Source organism: Cygnus atratus, chromosome 17, assembly GCF_013377495.2.
Source record: "Cygnus atratus isolate AKBS03 ecotype Queensland, Australia chromosome 17, CAtr_DNAZoo_HiC_assembly, whole genome shotgun sequence".
In the NCBI taxonomy this organism is placed as follows: Eukaryota; Metazoa; Chordata; class Aves; order Anseriformes; family Anatidae; genus Cygnus; species Cygnus atratus.
The window spans coordinates 4,891,822-4,911,255 of NC_066378.1; the positions used below are offsets into that span (position 1 = coordinate 4,891,822).

The following is a 19,434-nucleotide window of genomic DNA, read 5'->3' on the forward strand; positions in this document are numbered from 1 at the left end:
GTGGGGGAAAAATATCTGAATGCTGAAAACATGCTCATGTACAACTCAAACTTGAATAGCAGAAGTAATTACCACTTGTTTTGTGTTAATAAAACACCAAAACAATCCTGTGTGTTAAAAAATCTAGAACTAAAATTGCTACTGCTAATAGTAGTAGTCCAGTTACCAGTGCACAGGTGAAGAAAAACAAAATATATGGTCGAGAAAAAATGTGATTATATATATTTTTTCTGTTATTAGAGATGAACCAAAATCCACTGTATGTTTTAGGTTTGGGGAAAAGTGTTTATAGGCTTGCCTGAGGCTGAAAAAGACAGCATTGTACAGCCAAATCTAAACCATGGCACTCCTACGTTGCTACAACTACCCAGATAAAGAGTCTGTGCAAGCTTCCTCAGAAGATAGGCTTAGGAGGAAATTTTTCACTCAGAGGGCAGTGAGGCACTGGTACAGGCTGCCCAGAGAAGCTGTGGCTGCCCTATCCCTGGAGGCGTTCAAGGCCAGGTTGGACAAGGCCCTGGGCAACCTGATCTGGTGGGTGACATCCCTGCCCATGGCAGGGGGTTGGCACTAGATGGTCTTTAATGTCCCTTCCAACCCAAGCTGTTCTCTGCTTCTATAATATGATGATTAGGCTTATCAGCTCATTTTGCTACCTATGTAGTTTAAAAATACTGAATATTAACTAATATACAATATCTACTCTCTTATTTTTGTTGTAGACAAAAATCATACGCTTGAAATTACATGAAAGTGATCAACATGATAGCGATGAAGAGTGTATAGCCCTAAGAATGTGTGAAAATATCCTGGCTGTTTTTGTCATCGCATGACCAAACTTTCTATGGTCAGATTTGTTTAGGCCTAGTCAATCTTATAAGAACAAATGTTACAGAATACATACCAACAGAAGCCAGGCTTGGAACATGTGCATGTAGATAGAAATGAATCTTAAAATGCGATGATACTGATCATGCTTCATATCTCCTAATAATACAGTAAATGATGAGATCATATAGAAAGTTGGAGCTGAAAGTTTGACTGTTCATATCTATTCTTACAAAAATTTTAAGCTGTGGATATTCATACACAAGAAGAGTGTGAATCATGCACTAAATAGTAATTTTTCATCAGTAAAATTCCATTCATTGCTAGCAGTTCAGTAACCTGCCAGCAATATTTTAAAATACAAAGCAATACATTTACTTCTGTCCTGTTGGTCAAAACAAGGTACAGGCTCGTATCGATGCCCACTGAAGTCAACTAAAATCCTTCCTTTCATGATTGGTAGATCATAACCACAGACCTTTATTCTTATTTTTCCCTTATACAATGGCAGTGATACTTATTCTGCTGAGGAAGAAATAGGAATGTTCTCACCCCAAAGTATCGCTTATCATAGGCTGCCATTGCAGCACAGCTACTTAAGCAGAGTTCCTCTAGCTCTTATTGCAACCTCATTTAGTACCAACTAGGAATATTCTTGATCTTCGAGAAAAAATGAGGTTGAATATGGAAAAAAACCCTAACATATTTAAGAAATTTAGATCTCTCCAGGGGATGAGCTGTGAAAAATGTGCTAAGAGTATTGCTAGAATTGTTTGCTCTGAATTTAAGCCATAAGAATGCTCATTGTCCTTCATCATTCAAGGCTAAACTCATTCGTAGTACCGCCTCATATGTAAAATGTTATGCATCTAGATGACAAAGCAAAATGTACAAAAACTACTAGCTTAGATTTTTAAACCAGAAGCTAGCTGGGCATTGTATGATGCTGTACTGGTATGTTAAACACTTCTGGTTGCAGAGCTCTGTTTTGTGATGTAGAGGTACATCTGCTTTTTAGATTGTGTTTGATATGAAATTGTTTTGCACCCAGATCATGGACAACTTCATTCAGCTTGTTTTAAATAAATAAAAGCTCCTTTGGATTAGAGGGAGTGCAACTATGGTAAGGGCTCAGCTGTCTGAGGTGTATCTGCTGAAGCTCTTGCATGCAGCAGGATTGTAAGGCTGTCAAAGCTTCTGAATTTCAAAAGAGAAACAGAATGAGACCATGCGTAGGCTGCAGCTGTAATCTGTGCTTGGTAGCATACGAGTCCTTTCCCATGAGTCACATTTTATAGAACAGTGGATTCTGTTTAGCCTCGTGTGTGCGCGCATGCATGTGTTTGTTGTTGTTGTGCTGGGCTGTGATCTAATACTTTTTCCACGCCTTATCTCCCCTTCTAAGGATAAACTCATGTTTAATTTGAATTGTTAAGATGGAACCTAGGAAATCAACAATTCCCTTCTGATGTAGTTCATGTGATTAACTTCATATGTGGCACAAGGCTGAAAATTGCTCTCTAACCTACCCACCAAATTGATTCTTGATAACAGCCCTGTCCCTTATGCTGATATTTGCACTATTTCTTCATTTCTTTCTCATGCTGAGTGAGAAACGGCACTTTTACACAATGTTATGTCTTGCTGTGAGGATGATAGCTTCAGCATGTTTGTCAGGTTTACTTTACATTCTTCCCTCAATCAGGCTATCATGAGAATTATTGGCTTTATTCTTTCATGGTCTTGCTTTCCTCTTCTACTCTTTTCCATTTGGATCAGCTCTTTGCCCTTCCTGTATCACGTTGCTCTTTCTTCTCATGCTTTTTAAGCTCTCTGAACTCCCGTATGCTGTTCTCCTCATATCTCCCATATTCTTTTTTTGACTTCATCTCTTGTTGATAATTTGCTGTTCCTGCATACTCATTCAACCTATGTCTGTTTTTTTTCTGTGAAACATTACTCATTCTCTGTTGCTTGGTTCCCAACTTTAACTATCACATTTCCAGTCCATTCATTCCATGCTTTCACTCAGCTTTTTTGTGAATTCATTGTTGATAGTTTCTACTGAAACTTTCCTATTTCACCTTCCTCCTTCCAAAACTTTGCTCTGTCTCTCATTGCAACGTCCGCATTGCCAGCTACCAGCCTTTATTCACTCTGGGCAACGGTTTTTCTTCTGACTTTTCTACCATTCTGGCAGAAAGCTGATGACCCAACTGACTCTTTCCACTGTAGATTTATTCTCTCCTTTTATTTTTCTAATGTAATTAAATTCCATATGTGCAGATCCATCTTTACAACTTCTGAGTCAATCCTTTTCTACCAGCTTTTTTTCTTCACAGTACAGATTCCTGCTGATTTTGTCTAATATGACATAATAAGATGTATCCATCCATTCCTCTCAGCGTGCCTTTCCTTCTCTTGCTATCCCTTCCCTGTTCTTTTCATAGACATGGAAGTTTCTTGGCTTATGTGTTTATATATTGTTTTATATATTGTTGTGTGTTTATATATTGTTTTCAATTTGCCCTATAAATCTTACTTGGCTTCTGTGACTTTCTCTCCCATTCTTTGCCTTAATTTTTGCCTCTTGTCTGGTTTCTTGCTCTTAAACATACAAGCACAACTGTGATTTTTTTCTGTATGGTGTTATCAAAGATACTTTCATAACCATCATGACAGAAAATTCATCTATTGTTTCCATGGCTCCTACTTACTGGAGCACCTTCTCCTTGCCTCTTGCTCAGACTAGAGCTTCAATCTTTGACTCCTCACTGGCTGTTTAAATCCTATAACTTTTAAAACAAACAAACAAAACCACTTCTTTTCAGTACACTGTTATATGCACCCAGGCTCTCGGGTTCTTACTAAATTCTAGATTATGATTTTGACCCCTTGCTAGGTTGCGTCTGTCATTGGAACAGTTTATTACAAACATGTTTTTGCTCTCGTATGTGGCCTCTTATGCACAGGCAGAGAAATTTCCCTTTACAAGGCTATATTGTAATCTTGTTTCAAATCCCTCTAATTTTCTTCTGCTATAACACAATTTCCTCCTGCTTTCAAAAAGTATTGCATGCAGTAAGGTTGAGCAAGTAATAGCAAACTTGCTACTGTATTCATGACCAAACTAAATGTTTACTGTTTTTTATGTAATAAAGTCATCTCCTTAAGCTCTGTAACACTCCTAAACAGCAACCCCCTTTTCCAATGGTGTATGAGTCTTAGTTCATGAATAGCCCACCTCAACTACAATAACACAGGTGATAAAAGCTACGTAAGAACTCTAATGAAGCCATAAACTACACTGCTGTCATCACCCGAGCTGCTTACAAAACACTGATGCTGCACTGAGTGGGTGCTGCTTTTCATTTGTTGCTGTGTTACAAATTTTTAAACGGGTCTGATGTTTGTATGTCCCTAAAGCAGCTGCTGTGTGTGCTGTTTCTTCTCTCCCTTGTCTAGCAGCCAGCATTTCCTGCACACCCACTGTTAGACACACTGTAATATTCTTGTAATATTTCATTCTTTATGGAAGTCTAAAGGTCAATTCTAAAATGACTGCTGTGGGAGATTTTGGTCTTAGTTAAATCACTATGAAGCACAGGAGATTCTGTACGCAGTCACTGACACTACTACTTTCATCAACGCAACTCAGAACAGAACTGTTGTATTTTTGGCTCTGTTCAGGAAGCAGCTGGTGTTACATACTGGTTGTGTTGATGCTGCTTCTCGCTTTTTCACACTAGTTTGGGGTTGTTTGGACTTGCTAAAACAGGTCATGATTTAAAATGTCTACCAGGTGGTGATAGTATTTTTGATATTAATGCTTTAGATGGTTTGTTTCCCACTTCCTGAAGGAAACGAGGTATGTGTAGTTATCAGGGAAAATAACTAGCAGGTATTTGTACTCTAATGTGGTCTTGATCTTAGCTGCACTGGTGCAAACTTGAATGCCGTTAACTACAGATTACAATCTAGCCTTATAAAAAAAGGGGTTGAATACTTGGTTTATAAAATATACTTTGTTTTCACTATCAACTCTTATGTTTCCCTGAAACTTGGATCGAGATTACATGCTAAACTGTGACAGGATTGATATGCTTAGCTAGTGGATACCATTGACTAGCATAACTTGTATTTGGATACTGCTGAAGTATGTGGGATGTTTACACTTACGAATAAATAAGAGATTTTATGCAGTGACATGCTGTATTCTGTTAGTGAAGCCTACATACTGATAGGTACACAAGGACTGCATGGAGTAATCGCTTTCTCTGGGTTCTCTCCTAGTTCCCTGCAACACTTCCTTCTGACATGTATGCCCAGGTGGCAATTCTAGCAGGTCTGAGTATTTATATAAAATCACAATGAGAATTAGCAGATGAGAACCTAATGGAATTCCTGTAAGCAGTAGTTCCTACTGTTGGGAGATAGTAGGGAGATGAGGCTCAATTTCTTAGAGATCATGATGGATCAAGTGAAAAAAGATGACTTCGTTTAATATGTTCATATATATTAAAAACAGCTACCATTACAGTTGTATTTTCTGATCACAAGCAGTACCTCTTGTTGGGCATCTAAGAAACAAAAATCACAAGCTATGACCATCTTTGAAAAGATGGGCTTGAGTGAATTAACATCACAAAGAGCCACCATGGCAAAGGAGGGTAGAACTCAGTAGTCCAGCTCAACAAAGGGCTAATTAAATCATGACACTATCACTTCTTTCTTCAGTTGTCTGACTGATAGGATAGGCATTTTAACTGCAGTAACAAACCACCAAAGACAACAGCTTTCTCTGTTGCATTCTCTTGTTAGATCATTAGATCTGATCCAACCTGTGTTTTGGATGGGACTATAGTGTATGAATATGTAATTAAAACTTTTGCCATAACTAATATATACAACTTCTGGTACTTGAATATTAATCCTTAATATTCTTCTAAGATATCTTAAATTTCACAAAGGATTTTCTCCAATAAAACTAAACTGGATTCTACCACAAGATGACATTCTGATATCTGTACAGCTCAGTTTCAATTTGAAACTCTTGGATTCAAAGGAAAGGGTGAATATCATTAATAAGAGGATGTTACCTTTGTGTGGAAAGATAGAATATCAGGGATTTTCAAAAATACTTGCAGGCAAGAAGTGCATGATCGGACTGGTTTATGCTCTTGGCTCTGGAGACAAAGGCATTCTAGTGGATATGAAATATTTCTGTTTTTCCTTAGTATAATGTCTTTTCCTTTCCCTTTCTTTTCTCTCCTTTTTTCTTAACATTCTAGACTGTCTAGTCCAATTTCTCTTGTTGTACATGTTCTATTTGGAATTGAATCTAATCCAGTTAAAACTAAACTTTTGGAAGGTCTCTAACTTCTTGCTTTGTAAGAATAGCAAACACACATCCACACCATAAAGCTCACCTTCTGTAATGTCATATTCCTGTCTCAAAGTTTGGAGGCTTAGAAAGGTTTTAAAGATAAGGTCTTAACTTTTTCAGCACAGACAAAACAATTAACTTTTTTCCCAGGCACTCCATCCAAAAGTGCCCAAGCCTTTTTTTTTTTTATGAGAATTTTCCATAATTATTTAAGGGTAGATATTTGATGCAAATACTTTCAAATCCATTTTTTTTAACCAAGGCTTCAACTGAAAACAGCAACCTAAATCATATTGCAGTCAACTGCAAAAAGTTACATCCTCAAATAAGAGGATTCACAAAGGAAAAAAAAAATCTGTATTTTTTGTTCCTTTAGCTTTTCTCCTTTCTTTTCTTTTAGATTTCGAAAGTTGTCAAAGGAGAATGTTAGTAAAGTTTGTGGCTGCTGTTAAAAACAACTTTATTCTGAAGTAAATGGACCTGAATTACTTGCATTAAATAGTAAACTAACTTCTGTGAAATTATTTCAACTCTGGATTTGTACTGCATGAGTGTCTGGACACCTGTTCTGGATTTAAAATTCTGAATTGACTTCCCCATTCTTTATTAGCTTTGGTTCCTATCAAAGTGGTGCTTGCTTAATAGAATTCTTGCTTCTTCCTCTGTGAACTACCTTGAGTATTTCCCTATATATCATACTCATGTCTTATTCTTTCTTTAATAGTGTAAGAGGTGATTGAAAGTAAAACAAGTAAAAATAAGGTTTTGTTAATGTGCTGGAATCCTCTGTGGATGTGTGTAATCATTAGAAACTGATTACATTAGGTTAGCTTACACTTGTAAGTCTTAAATATGTGCTGTGCTACCTTTTGCTAGATTTGCCTGCATTTGCTTTTAAATGGGTAAGTGCTCAAACAGGCAGGTCTGCTACCTCCAAACTTTCAGTGCAGTACTTTGTTTAAAACCAATACATCTTCTGAGCATAGATAAAGAAGAAGCAATAAGAACCAATGAACTGGGAAAGTATAGCTTGGCTATGTGTTTTTCTTTTTTTCTCTTCGCTCTGGTAGCGTACATTCTGAAACACCAAATAGAATATCAGTCCTGAATTAAAAAAAGATTGCTGGCAATTATAACTAAAATGGCTGAGAAAAGTTTTGCCACAACTTTCTGAATTTCAATTAACTTTATTAAATTACATGCTACTGGGAAAAATCTTATGCATCATCTGGTTTACTAGGTTTGTTATATTGAAAAAAGCTGAATAAGATTACCTCCACACACTCTGTGTGTGTGTGTATGGAGGGATGGTGGTATAAAGCTAAATTATTATACTACTGGTACTGGTTGCGTTTGAGAGAATATAGCTTTGAGTCTGTAATGTCCTCTGAAATTCCTGCTGCTAGCCGCATACAGTGCGCAGTTTCCACATTGACTATGATAGTAACAGCTGCTGGCATTATCCTAAGCCTAGGAGCCAGTTCCTTCCAATAAAATCCTGGGGAAGGGGCATCTTTCAGGGTGGATTCTACAACTTGACATTCTACTAATGTGCCAGTAGCTAATGCAACAAGAGACAGTATTTGGCTCTTTCCTTAGGGAAATTCTCACAACTTGCTGTAGTTGTGGTGCCACTCCTCCCAATTACTTACGAACATGCTGAGAGAAGGGATAAGGGGTAAGGCTGCAAACACAGATCGGTTTGAGCAAGACAGAAGTGATGGATGGGGAGAAAGAGGAACATTAGGTATGAAAGCAACAATAATGCCTGCTTTATTGTCTGTGAAAGTATGGACAGAAGTGCATGCTAGTCTGCTAGGTTAAATGGGCTTCAATAGCTTTATATAATTGACCAGTGCAGAATTCTGTTTGAGTAGTGTTCCCACTCCAAAAATGAACTTTACTAACTGAAATAGATCCCTGTTAGTCTGGGGCATGTTAATTTTCTCTTGTGGGAAGAGATACCCATTAAGCTATGACAAGGTAGCCCACATATATCATCAGATTGAACAAATATATATGCCTTCCACTGACAAAACATGTTGGTTTAGATGCTCATATACAGCACAATGTGGTCATTCAAAGATTAAAGGCTTTTAAACCAAATTTAGACAGACGTGTGCATTGTGAAAGGAGACAATATCGCTTTCCATTAAAGTAACTGAAAAGGCTTTTATCTAATTAGGAACTTGCAGCCATTAAACACTTGCATTTTTAATATGAAATATGATTTAAAACAACAAAATCTAGGCTACTTATTTTCCTGTATTACAAGCGTATTCCAAGAAATAGCAAAAAAGAAAGTTCATCTGCATGTAGCCAGGACAGTAAATGTGGTTTACACAATAGTTTATTTTTTAAAAAAAGAAAAACTTTATGAAGTAGCAACTATGAATGTGGAAGACGCTGTTCAGTGCCTGTGGGAAAGCTTAATATTCTTATTGTAGTTAACTGTATTATCGCCTTGTAAAACCGGAGCAGTGATACTATTTCTTAATAATCACCTCATTGTATTCCTACTTGAAATAGTGACAAAAATCATAGGAATATATGTGATAGGAGAGACTAGAAGTAAAGAAAATGGAAACTCAGTACTGTGAAACTTTTACACAATGTTTACATACTCCAGGTCGTCCCTACAATAAGGAGGTGCCACTCTATCTTTTCCTGTTATTGCTTATTTATTAATGCCAAATAAAATAAGTGATATGTAACACCATGCAGATATGAACAACACATCTGAATATGCTGTAGAAATGTGTGTTAGGGACTAATACATAGAATGTATGAGCAGTCTTTTTAAAAAAAAAAAAAAAAAAAAACTTTTTTTTCTTGAAAGTGACTTTCTACGAAACAGTTTGTCACGGGCAATTCTTGAAGCAAATAACAAATTCTTAAAAAGATCTATTCACCTTATATGGGCATAAAATGTCAAGTTTTATGATAATTATTTATGTGTTTTAGGATGTGTGTTTACTTGCTTCTTATCTCTGGCAAGTCTCTCTCTTTCCCAGATAAAATATCAATGTAGTGGAAGAAGAGTTGCATGTGTTTCTTGCAAAATTTTTCAACTTTGATCATTGAGATGTAGGAAATGTAACAAAAGGTTGGACCAATGGTCTTATTAATGACATGAAAATAAGGCCTCTGAGGGTATAATGTTAAACTACTTCATAAATATCCAGCTCTATTTCTAATATAATTAAATATCGGGCCAAATTCCTATTTTAATACAGTCATTTCATTCTTTCTGTGTGGCTGGAAAGTTACTCAAGAAACAGCATCCTCAACTGTTTTCATCTCCCCTGACCGTTGGAAAAAGACAGTTATGTGAAGAAAGTATAGCTCCTCATTTTGTGTGTGTGTGTATTCTTTTCAGTTTCTTTCATGCAGTTGAATAAAGTTGTACTAATAACCATTCTACTAATATGCATGCTATTATTTTAATTTTCTACTTATTAATCTGTTCTTCATATTTTAATTTCATTCTGAAGTGCGAAGGGAAGTAAATTTTATAACTAGTTAAATAACCATAGCTGATATTAAGACTTCTAGCATTTTAGACCAGGTAATAATGCATTTAGAGCAAAAGACTTAAACCTCTTTAAATTGAAGGTACTCAAAATCCTTAAATTACAAGCCTGCCCATGCACTGTGGTCCATATATAAGCACTCTGAGCTGTCATGTGGAGGTAACCTTATGTATGGATTGGATAGCTAGTTTAGAACAACTGAGAGTAAGATTGTCACGGTTCATTTTTGGAGATGGCTGCTGTAAAAGGCTTGTTGTAGCATAACTGATTTCATGCACGTGGATTTGGGATGGATTTGCAGGCAGGTGTTAGAGCATGGAAATTAAAAGAAACATGGTAGGAAGGCAGCAAGGAAGAAGATTTTCTTGTGTTCGTGTTTTTTTTTTTTTTGTACTCAGAGTTCCATTAATCTTTTTCAACAATATAATGCTCTTCTCAGTACAATGGTACCAATTCTGACCTGTGCTGACTCATCCTGGTAGTCATGAGTTTCATCCAGGTCTACACTGGTTCAACTATATACCTGCCTTAAGCAGGGTTAGAGTTAGGAAGGGATTTAAAGATAAATATAGAATCAGTGAAAGTATTTAAGAGTGAGTGATAGCAAGCTCAACTGTCCCAGGCTAATGTCCCAAGAATCTTTAGGACCAAATCCATAAAACTCATCCATTGAAGCTGCCTAGTCTTTACACCTTTCTCTCTGATGCTAAGGAATTAACAATGATTGTTTTGCTTGTCCTTTTGTACACACATGCTTCACGTTATATATGTACTGAAAACTGCTGAAGAGGGATGCATTGTGCTGGGAGAACCTGCCTGGTGCCAAGATGCTGTTACAGAACTGTAGACCCCAGGAATGCATAACTGTGAGGACTTAGATCTGAAAACAGATGTGTAGACTCTAATTCCCACCTGCCAGCCCATCATAAACTAGAAGAGATCAGTAAGTTCAAAAAGCTTTAGGGAGAAAGCTATGCAAAAGACAGAAACTAAGGTTAGGATAGCCCACTGTGACAATGATTTAATGCATAAATGGCAGATGAAGAGTAATACCTTTTGTTAAATGGGACAGCCTGAGATCATTACGCTTGTTCCTACTACCCGAGGAGTGAAATTCTAGATATATAATTGACTACCTCCACTCTCCCACCCCTCTCCCTCTATAAATGTTCAAAGAAAGATGTTTTTCATGAAAATGTAAGATGCTAGGAAACTAAAACAGCTGAGCTTTATTCTCTATTTTAACCATACAACCCTTCTTCAGACTGTAGCTGATGTAATTGTCCTTATCTATTTCTGTGAAGCCCCCCTCCCCTCTTGCCCTGCAGAAGCTCTTCTGTTGTGCTGTATCTTGATTAATATCATTTAAATCTAGCTTAAACTATTATTTGGCGTAACTCCTCTACTATGGTGGCACTTCAGGGAAGGGTAAAGCAAGATCTTGCTGAAATCCATGGCTGATTTTTGGCAAGATAAATGCAGAATTGGAATTCTCAATAGTAAAACAGTATCCTAGAAAGCATGTGCTATAAAACTGTTTTTTTTTTTTTTTTTTTTTTTCTAACTATGGCAGTGTGGCCAATTAAGAATGAGATGCATCAGGCTGGCAGACAGAAGGTATATCTATAAAAGTGATTCTTATCCCACAATGTAACTGATGTCAGAAAAGGAAAAACACATATTGTTAAATCCAGTGCTCCGCTGCAAATACTTAAGTACACATGATTATTTTTGAGTGCTGAAATATCTTTTGCCCACTAAAAATTCTGTCGTTATGCTTAAGAAAGTAAAAGCAAAGTATGTGAAGCTGCAAGTAGTGTTAGTTTTTTTTTTTTTTTTTTTTTTTTTCCTCGTGAAAGCTAGCTATTAAACATCTGGCCTGGATCATTTTCTCCCTTTCCTGCTGTGTGGAATCATCCTTTTCAGTATGGATTTTGATGCTTTGTCCCATTTACATTGAAATGCTAGTAAGTGAATGTAGGAAAAATTTCTGAAGAATTTCTAGGGCAACATTTAAAATGGAATTTGAGAGACAGTCTTATTAAAATGTAATGGAAATTATATTCCTTTAGTAGACTTAAGAAAAGGGTCAAAACCTACTCTGAGGGTATGTCAATGGCATGTAGTCTAGTTTGGGGAAAAAAACAACAACAAAACCCACTGAAGACCCTCCACACGCAAGTAAGCAGACAGCAGGATAGGTGCCAAAGTGGGCAGGGGTCAGCATATGATGAAGAGCTGGAAGCTATGACTTCTGGTGCCCAGCATGTTCAGAGCTCAGTGGGAGCAGCAAGCCCTTCCTAGAAAAGAGGCAAGTTGTCACCAATCAGCTGTTAGCAATGTGTTTTTCCTCTGTGAGAGGTAACTGCTTCCTGCTGTTCCCTTCTGCAGAGCTCCAACTAGTAGGCTTAAACCCTAATTTGGGAAAGAATAATTGCTCTAACAGTCACTGCAAAGCTTTCACCTCTTGCTTTGGATGGCATTTCCTGTGCTTTTTGTATGAAACTTTTGCCTTCTGGTCATTGTTCACTTTCACTACCTCTCAGAGCTTGTGTAGTAAAAATGGAGGAGAAGAGGCCTAATAACACTATTGCTACGGAAAGAAGTTTACAAAGTTTGTTAAAGTAGTATATCACTTGATTGATTATGTAAGGTGGAGGCAGTATATTTAACTGTACCAGTCTCCAAGGGGAAGGAAGATATGTTGTGGAATTCTGCAAAGATCAGTAACTCTGACAAAATCATGAAGCAAACTAAATCACCTCCTTTTGCTTCCTAATTTAGTTGCTCAAATGTTCAGTGCAAACAAAACAGTAAAGATGAAAGAAAACTCAGGAGGACATCTGAGTACAAGATATTGATATAAATAGACTGGGAAAAGCAGTTGTGACTGTTTCATTTTTCTACTTCAGGAAAACCAGTCAGAACAGGACTGTGCAGGAAAAGCACTGCCATAAACTCTTGCTGAGGGAGAAATTGGGACACAGCACTGTTTGTTTTCATGTAGGTTTAGATAATAAAACGCAGAAGGCTTGAAAACAAGATTTGATTTACTATTGTTAAGAAACCACATTTTCTTAGGTCTGCAAGTTTCAGCTGTCACTACATTTTTGCTGGGGTTTTGAATTTTTGCTTTTCTTTACGTATTTTTCTATCTGTAGTTTCTGTTTGGGAAACAGTAGCAAGGAAGCAAAGTTGCTCGCTTCATTCATTTTTTCTCATTGTTTGGCAGGTGGAAAGCATAGATTTATTGAGCTGAACTGGATCAGCTGAAGAAGTGGGGGAAGAGAAACAAAACAAGTACAGCACCACTGAAAAGAGCGTCAGCGCTATCTAGCAGCATCACCACAGCAACCAGAAAATACAATTAGAAGACGAGGGCTAGAGCAGAGAAGGTGAAAGTGCGGCTCCTTACCTTTGGACAGAAGGCAGAAAAATAATTATGCAGAACAGAGAAGAATATTGGATGGACCAAGCCAAACTGTGGCAAAGGGAAGTGTCCCTTCAGTAACAGGAATGTGCCACTGTTTATGCACTGGAAAGGGGAGTGCCATGAGATCTACTGAAGAGACTATTTCTGTGGTTGCTTATCTACACGTGTTTGCATCCCTGCTGGAACTGAATTAGGTGGTACAGGCCTCTTGGACCAGTAGGTATTGGATTTTTTCCGTACAAGGTGTACCTGGCACGAGAGCTGGAAGACGCCACAGATCTTTCTTGGAGACGTGAATAAACTGAGACAATCTCCGGCCCTTCCCTTCTGTAACAGCCTGCTATACCATGGGATGTAGGCAAAGCTCTGAGGAGAAAGAGGCAGCGCGGCGGTCTCGGAGGATTGACCGCCACCTGCGCTCTGAAAGTCAGCGACAACGAAGAGAGATTAAGCTCCTTCTCCTGGGTACCAGCAATTCTGGGAAGAGTACTATTGTAAAGCAGATGAAAATCATTCACAGTGGTGGCTTTAACTTGGAGGCTTGCAAGGAATACAAACCTCTGATTATCTATAATGCAATTGACTCCCTCACACGCATCATTCGGGCTCTAGCCACCCTTAAGATAGAATTTCACAATCCTGACAGAGCATATGATGCTGTGCAGCTCTTTGCCCTGACGGGCCCAGCTGAGAGCAAAGGCGAGATTACCCCCGAGCTTCTGGGAGTCATGAAACGGCTCTGGGCAGACCCTGGTGTGCAGGAGTGCTTCTGTCGCTCCAACGAGTACCACCTAGAGGATAATGCTGCATACTACTTAAATGACCTAGAAAGGATCGCAGCACTGGACTACATCCCTACAGTGGAAGACATTCTGCGTTCTCGGGACATGACCACAGGAATTGTAGAAAATAAGTTCACCTTCAAAGAGCTGACTTTCAAAATGGTGGATGTGGGTGGACAGAGATCTGAACGCAAAAAATGGATCCACTGTTTTGAGGGGGTTACAGCAATAATTTTCTGTGTGGAGCTGAGTGGATATGACTTGAAGCTGTATGAAGATAACCAAACAGTAAGTGCATCTTCTGCTCCTTACTCCCTTGATATTCCTTTTCCATTCCCGCTCCCCAGTGTTCAGACTCTTCTCTTTGTTGAGAGAGTTATCCCCACTGGATAGGCTTTAAAAATGTAATTGTTTAATGTTATTATTGAGGTGCTCCTCAAATGACAGCAGAAATTTTTGGTTTGTGCTTTTTGCTAAATGTTCAAGTTTATCTGGTTAAGCATTATTTCAAATAATACTTATAACAGTGTATATCCTTGTGTACAGGATGATTAATTTGGGCATTGTTTTGTGAGTCCTAGGAAACTTTGAATCTAAAATAGTGAAAGCTGTTTCTTCTTTTTTGTCTCTAGGATTTTTTTATCAGGATTTGGGATAACATGAAATTAGTGTTTTTTAAAAAAAAATCAAATACAGCTTTTAATTAGAATGGAACCTTAAATATAAAATGTTCTTTGCTTTTGTTTATATGGCTGATTTGCCTTGTCCAATGAATAACTACTTCTGTTTAATTCCCCTTTAATGCTATTGTTAGTCTCTGGTTTGCACAGCATGCAAATACAGTAACTATGGAAGTATTTAAGCACACTTACATGTACGCAGCTACGTATTTGCTATCACATTTAGTTTGCTTGAGTTGAACTTTATAGGGTTTTATTTAAACTTTCTTTTGACAGCCTTGTAAAACGTGCTTAAGAGATGGGAGTTTGTCAGCTAGGAAGATGGAATGATTTTTACCATCTCGTGGTTCCTAAACATGTTCTATTTGCGTTTGAAAATAGCCACCCTTAGGAAGAATTAAAGTCTGTACTGTAAAATCAAAAAGTTAACTTAAAAAGTTGCTTGCTTATTTTTTACTCTTCTGTGAAGTCTTGTCTGTTTAAGATCTGAGTTCTACAAACCAATTCCTTTCCCCCTCAAACCAGCAAAAGATGAGAAGATCACTGAAGATAATACATAAAACTATTCCCTTTACATCCCATGCATGTAGGGAATTGGTTGTTCAAGTATCGTTTTATACAATCTATTATAATTATTCATACAGTGATGTGAAATTATTTCAATCCATTTGTACTTCTAACTCCGTTGTCAAGGTTTTAGGTTGCCAGTTTCTGGTTGCTAATATAGTTTTTTACAAAAATTTTTTTTCTTATTTAAAAGGAGCTAAGTGATAAGTTTGAGAAGCAATTATACTTAGGTTTGAACCAAGACTACAGAATAGTTTCCAGAAATAATCCTTTTGTTTTACAAGCTTGCCTTATATGGTTGAATCCCTTTTGCATGCACTTTCTATGATTCTTCAAGGAAAAAAAATGTTATTGTCAAGATTGTTTGCCTAAGCTGAATTTTGCTTCCAATTTATTCCAAATGGAATGCTCGTTATGAGCTACTAGGTAACATTCTATCTTACCAGAGAAAACGTTTGTAGCTATGAATAGACTTAGAAAAGGAAACAGAAACATTTTAGTGAATAAAAGTTATGCTGTGGAAGAAAAATGGGCAGTTTCAGATTTAAGATAACAGCTGACCTTCTCTTCTTGGTAAGAAAATAAGCTATTGTAGAAACACCTAAAGATGCTCTGTACTTTTTTTCCTCAATTTCCCAAACTCGTGATTTAGAATTGCAGGCAAAGTCCAATTGTTTGCAAACACATTAAGCCATCGTACGTCTCCAGAACAGAAACGTGCACAACAATCCACTTGATGAATAACAGTTGAGAAGGGGAAAACTGCACTAATGTGAAACTCTTCTATTCATGATTAAATGTATTCTAGACTTAGCAGCAGATGCTAGTTCTAAATACTATTTGGCATAGGATATAAGTAACTCTTTATGATTTCATATTTCCTTTCCAGAAAAAATGGTAAATAATGCTTCTAAATCTGAAGGTAGGATATTTACTGAGGACCTAATCTGGCATTTGGATGCTCAATTTAGCTTACCCTAGGTAAAATGGTCTGCTTTATATGTTCCATTTTGAGCATTCCACTGCAAGTATCTGAACATTCCAGCAACTTCACATTTCTACATGTTAAGAAAAAACGTACAGTCATTAAATTAAACATCGTGCAGGATTATGTAACACTCATCTTCCAGTCTGCAGGGAAAGAACAAAATCTGTTAGTACTACAATGTAACTCCTTTTCTGAGGGAGAAATATAACGTCCGTGTGATATGAGTAACTTCAAATGCTTCTGTTCTGAGGTCTGCTACTGAAATGCCTATGAAAATTAAAGGGGAAATAAAAAAGAATGCTTTGAAAATAAATAGACAATGTAGTTTCAGTTGTGTGGAGGCGTAATACTACTCTCTTATCTTTAACAGTCTTGGTTTTGGTCACTGCTTACACAATAGATTGTGTCTAACTGCCTGCCTTGGGGAGCATGCCTGGGACGTTGCGATGCTGGGATCCGTTTGGATTTGTACGGTGTAGTAACTTTTGCTTTTGCAGAGAGCACTGCAGGCACTCTCAAGTTCACATTCTGCTGACCAATGCTGCGATTTGTTGGTATCCATGAATAGCAGGTCTGAAAAGCACTTAGACTGGGGGAAAATGTGCTAGACTGAATTTTCTGGAATTCTCAAATTGAAGACTAAGAAGTTCTCCTTTATAAAACACCTTATTCTTTACCCATAGGCTCAACCACTATTAAAGGGAAATTGAATTTAAATACAGATAAGCCCTTCTTCCTCTTCATCCCTAAGTTTGTTAATCACAGTAACGTTTTGACTACTACACTGAGATCAACAGTGTCTTTTGATAGTGCTCTGGAAGGAATGTAGGAAGGAACAATTCCTAATGAGTGTGACAGGGCAGATCTGCAGTTAAACTAATGAAGGCAATCAGATATGGAAAAACAATTAACTTAGAGTGTTATGTGGCTAATCAAAAGGCATAAAACCTGAATGAAGTATATAGATGTGTTGGTATTTGCATTTCAGCAAGGTCTACAGACATCCCAAGCTAGTGGCTAGAAAATAAATTAATCTTATTATGTTTTAATCATAGAATTTGACTTGCAAATGAAATATCATATCCCAGATTTCCACTGGGTTATGTTAGCAGTAAATGCACTGAATCCGGAGAGATGAGTAAGTCCAGTGTCTGAATCTGAAATTCAGATACAGAGTCATTTCTGGTACTCTTTTTGAGCTTTTCTTATGATTCAGTTTGTACTGACTGCTGGTAAGAGCCTTGATTGCATAGGACTTTGATGTAAAAAGGAATTGGAATCCTGCTAAGTTTTTATTTTAAAGCTAGATCTGAAATAATATTTAATAGATTAGGGGAGTCAGTCATCTTCAACTCCATGTATATATCATACGACTGAAATAAGAGGCAATGAGAAATATCAGATCAAAGAAAATTGCTTTAGGGAGAAATAGGGGAAAAAGATTAAATAATTTTTAGTGGCATTCTCAGGTTTGTCTAGATTTCTGTTGTACTTCCATCGTGTCCACGTGTCTTAGGCTATTCAAAGAATATTTTATCCCCTAAGTGATTTTTGCAAATTTTTGGTGTGTGTGTGTGAAGAATTTCTGCAAATTCCTTGTCAGCTTTGCTTGAATTAGCTTCTTTTTATTTGCTGTTGTTGGTATAGCTGATCCCATACTTAGTATTTCCCAATTCTTTTCTTTTGTACTGATTTTTTTACAGTTAATCCACTGCACTTCCATCTCTTTCTCTGTACTGTACTAACTGATTCACCATTTGCTGTCCTACATGCAGACACGCACTTCATTGTCTGTGTGTCCTTGTCTTGGTACTGACACTGCCTTCCTATTGTAACAGATCACTGTATCTGATTTTTTTTTTTTTTTGTTTGGTAACCTCTCCTCTTGACATGAGAAACATTGCCCCTAATTCTTACTACTCATTTTCAGAGGGACTGAGAAAAACATCTCTTATTTAAATCTAGACACTGACTAGGGCTAAGTTGGCTTTTTGAAATTCTTCAGACTCCTCCTGCCTTGCATTTCAGATTTAAAAATCAAAAAGAAGTAAACCACGGGGAGAAAAATCAATATTTTCTGAAAGCCTGGAGAGCTAATCTATGATTGTTTTAATCTTTTTCAACAATCTGATGTTTTTTGTTGCTGCTACTTACAGAAGTAATCAACTATGAAATTCAGAATTTTGTCTCAGCTCTCATGTGTATGTAACTGCTGTCCAAGTATTTGCTGATATAAAAATAAAAATCTGCAGACATTTTTGACCTGTGGAGAAATAAGAGCACAGATGAAAAATGTGAGAACAGTTGTCTTCCTGAAACTCCCACTTAAGTGGCAAAGAGGAGGAGGGATACTAACAGCATTTCAGGATGAACTTGACTGTGTACTCATTTAAAAAAAAAAAAAAAAAAAGCTACGTTTGGCCCATCTACTTTTTTTTTAATCCAAGCACAACCGTAACTTCTCTTGTCTGTCGAGAGAGCACTGCATGTTCCAGGTGTGCTGAATACACAATAGTGTTAAACAGCTCTGATAGCTAAACTATACGAGAACCTATGCTGATAGATCACTTGAACTGCAATATGGAGACTCGTGAAAATAATCTACAAGTCCTACAAATAATAAGGTAGCTGAGTTCCTAAAATGCTTCCTAGTGTACTGACTATGGTGAAGAGACATAATTGGATAAAACCTATAAACAAGCCTTGTCTTTGAAGATGTGTTAAAATAATGACTATGAAATATGTTAAAAATTGAGGGGGTGAGGACAAAAAATGAGTGGAAAACAGAACCCTTCGTTTTTTTCATCAGAGTAACGGTATTTTCCAGTTTATCTAGGGTTATCTGCAAATCTGATTTGAGTCCATTTTCAGTCCCACAATTTACACGTGCTTTTCTGCCTAACATGTAGCAAGCGTAGTTTTATCTTTCTGTGCACATACCTAATATGACTCAACCAGGTACAGGTGCTGCCTCTTTTTGACATGATTGCAAAATTTTTTTTTTTTATAACAAAGTTATTATTCCTGACCAGCACTCTGAGAAGGTTGCCTTAAGGGCTTTTTATATCCCCACACTAATTCCTTCTCTATTATATCAGACATGTTACCTGTCTTAACTTCCAAGGTCCATAACAGCTGCTTGACCTATTCCATTTTTTATTCTATAGTAAGAGGTCATCTCTGGCCTTTGATAATGTTAGCATCCACCATCTGTTAGACTTTTCCAGGGATCATATT

General features: G+C 37.2%; 2 protein-coding genes across 2 annotated transcripts in view; one reads left to right on the plus strand and one right to left on the minus strand.

Annotated features, from left to right (window-relative positions):
* RSPH14 (radial spoke head 14 homolog) overlaps window positions 1-19,434 on the minus strand; it is a 92,050-nt gene that overhangs the window by 27,261 nt on the left and 45,355 nt on the right. The window lies entirely within an intron of this gene.
* GNAZ (G protein subunit alpha z) overlaps window positions 13,085-19,434 on the plus strand; it is a 40,737-nt gene continuing 34,387 nt past the window's right edge. The window contains exon 1 of the mRNA XM_035556775.2: window positions 13,085-14,250. Within this exon, the coding sequence (XP_035412668.1) occupies window positions 13,528-14,250 (723 nt within the window). The 5' untranslated portion in view covers window positions 13,085-13,527. The remainder of the gene's footprint in view (window positions 14,251-19,434) is intronic.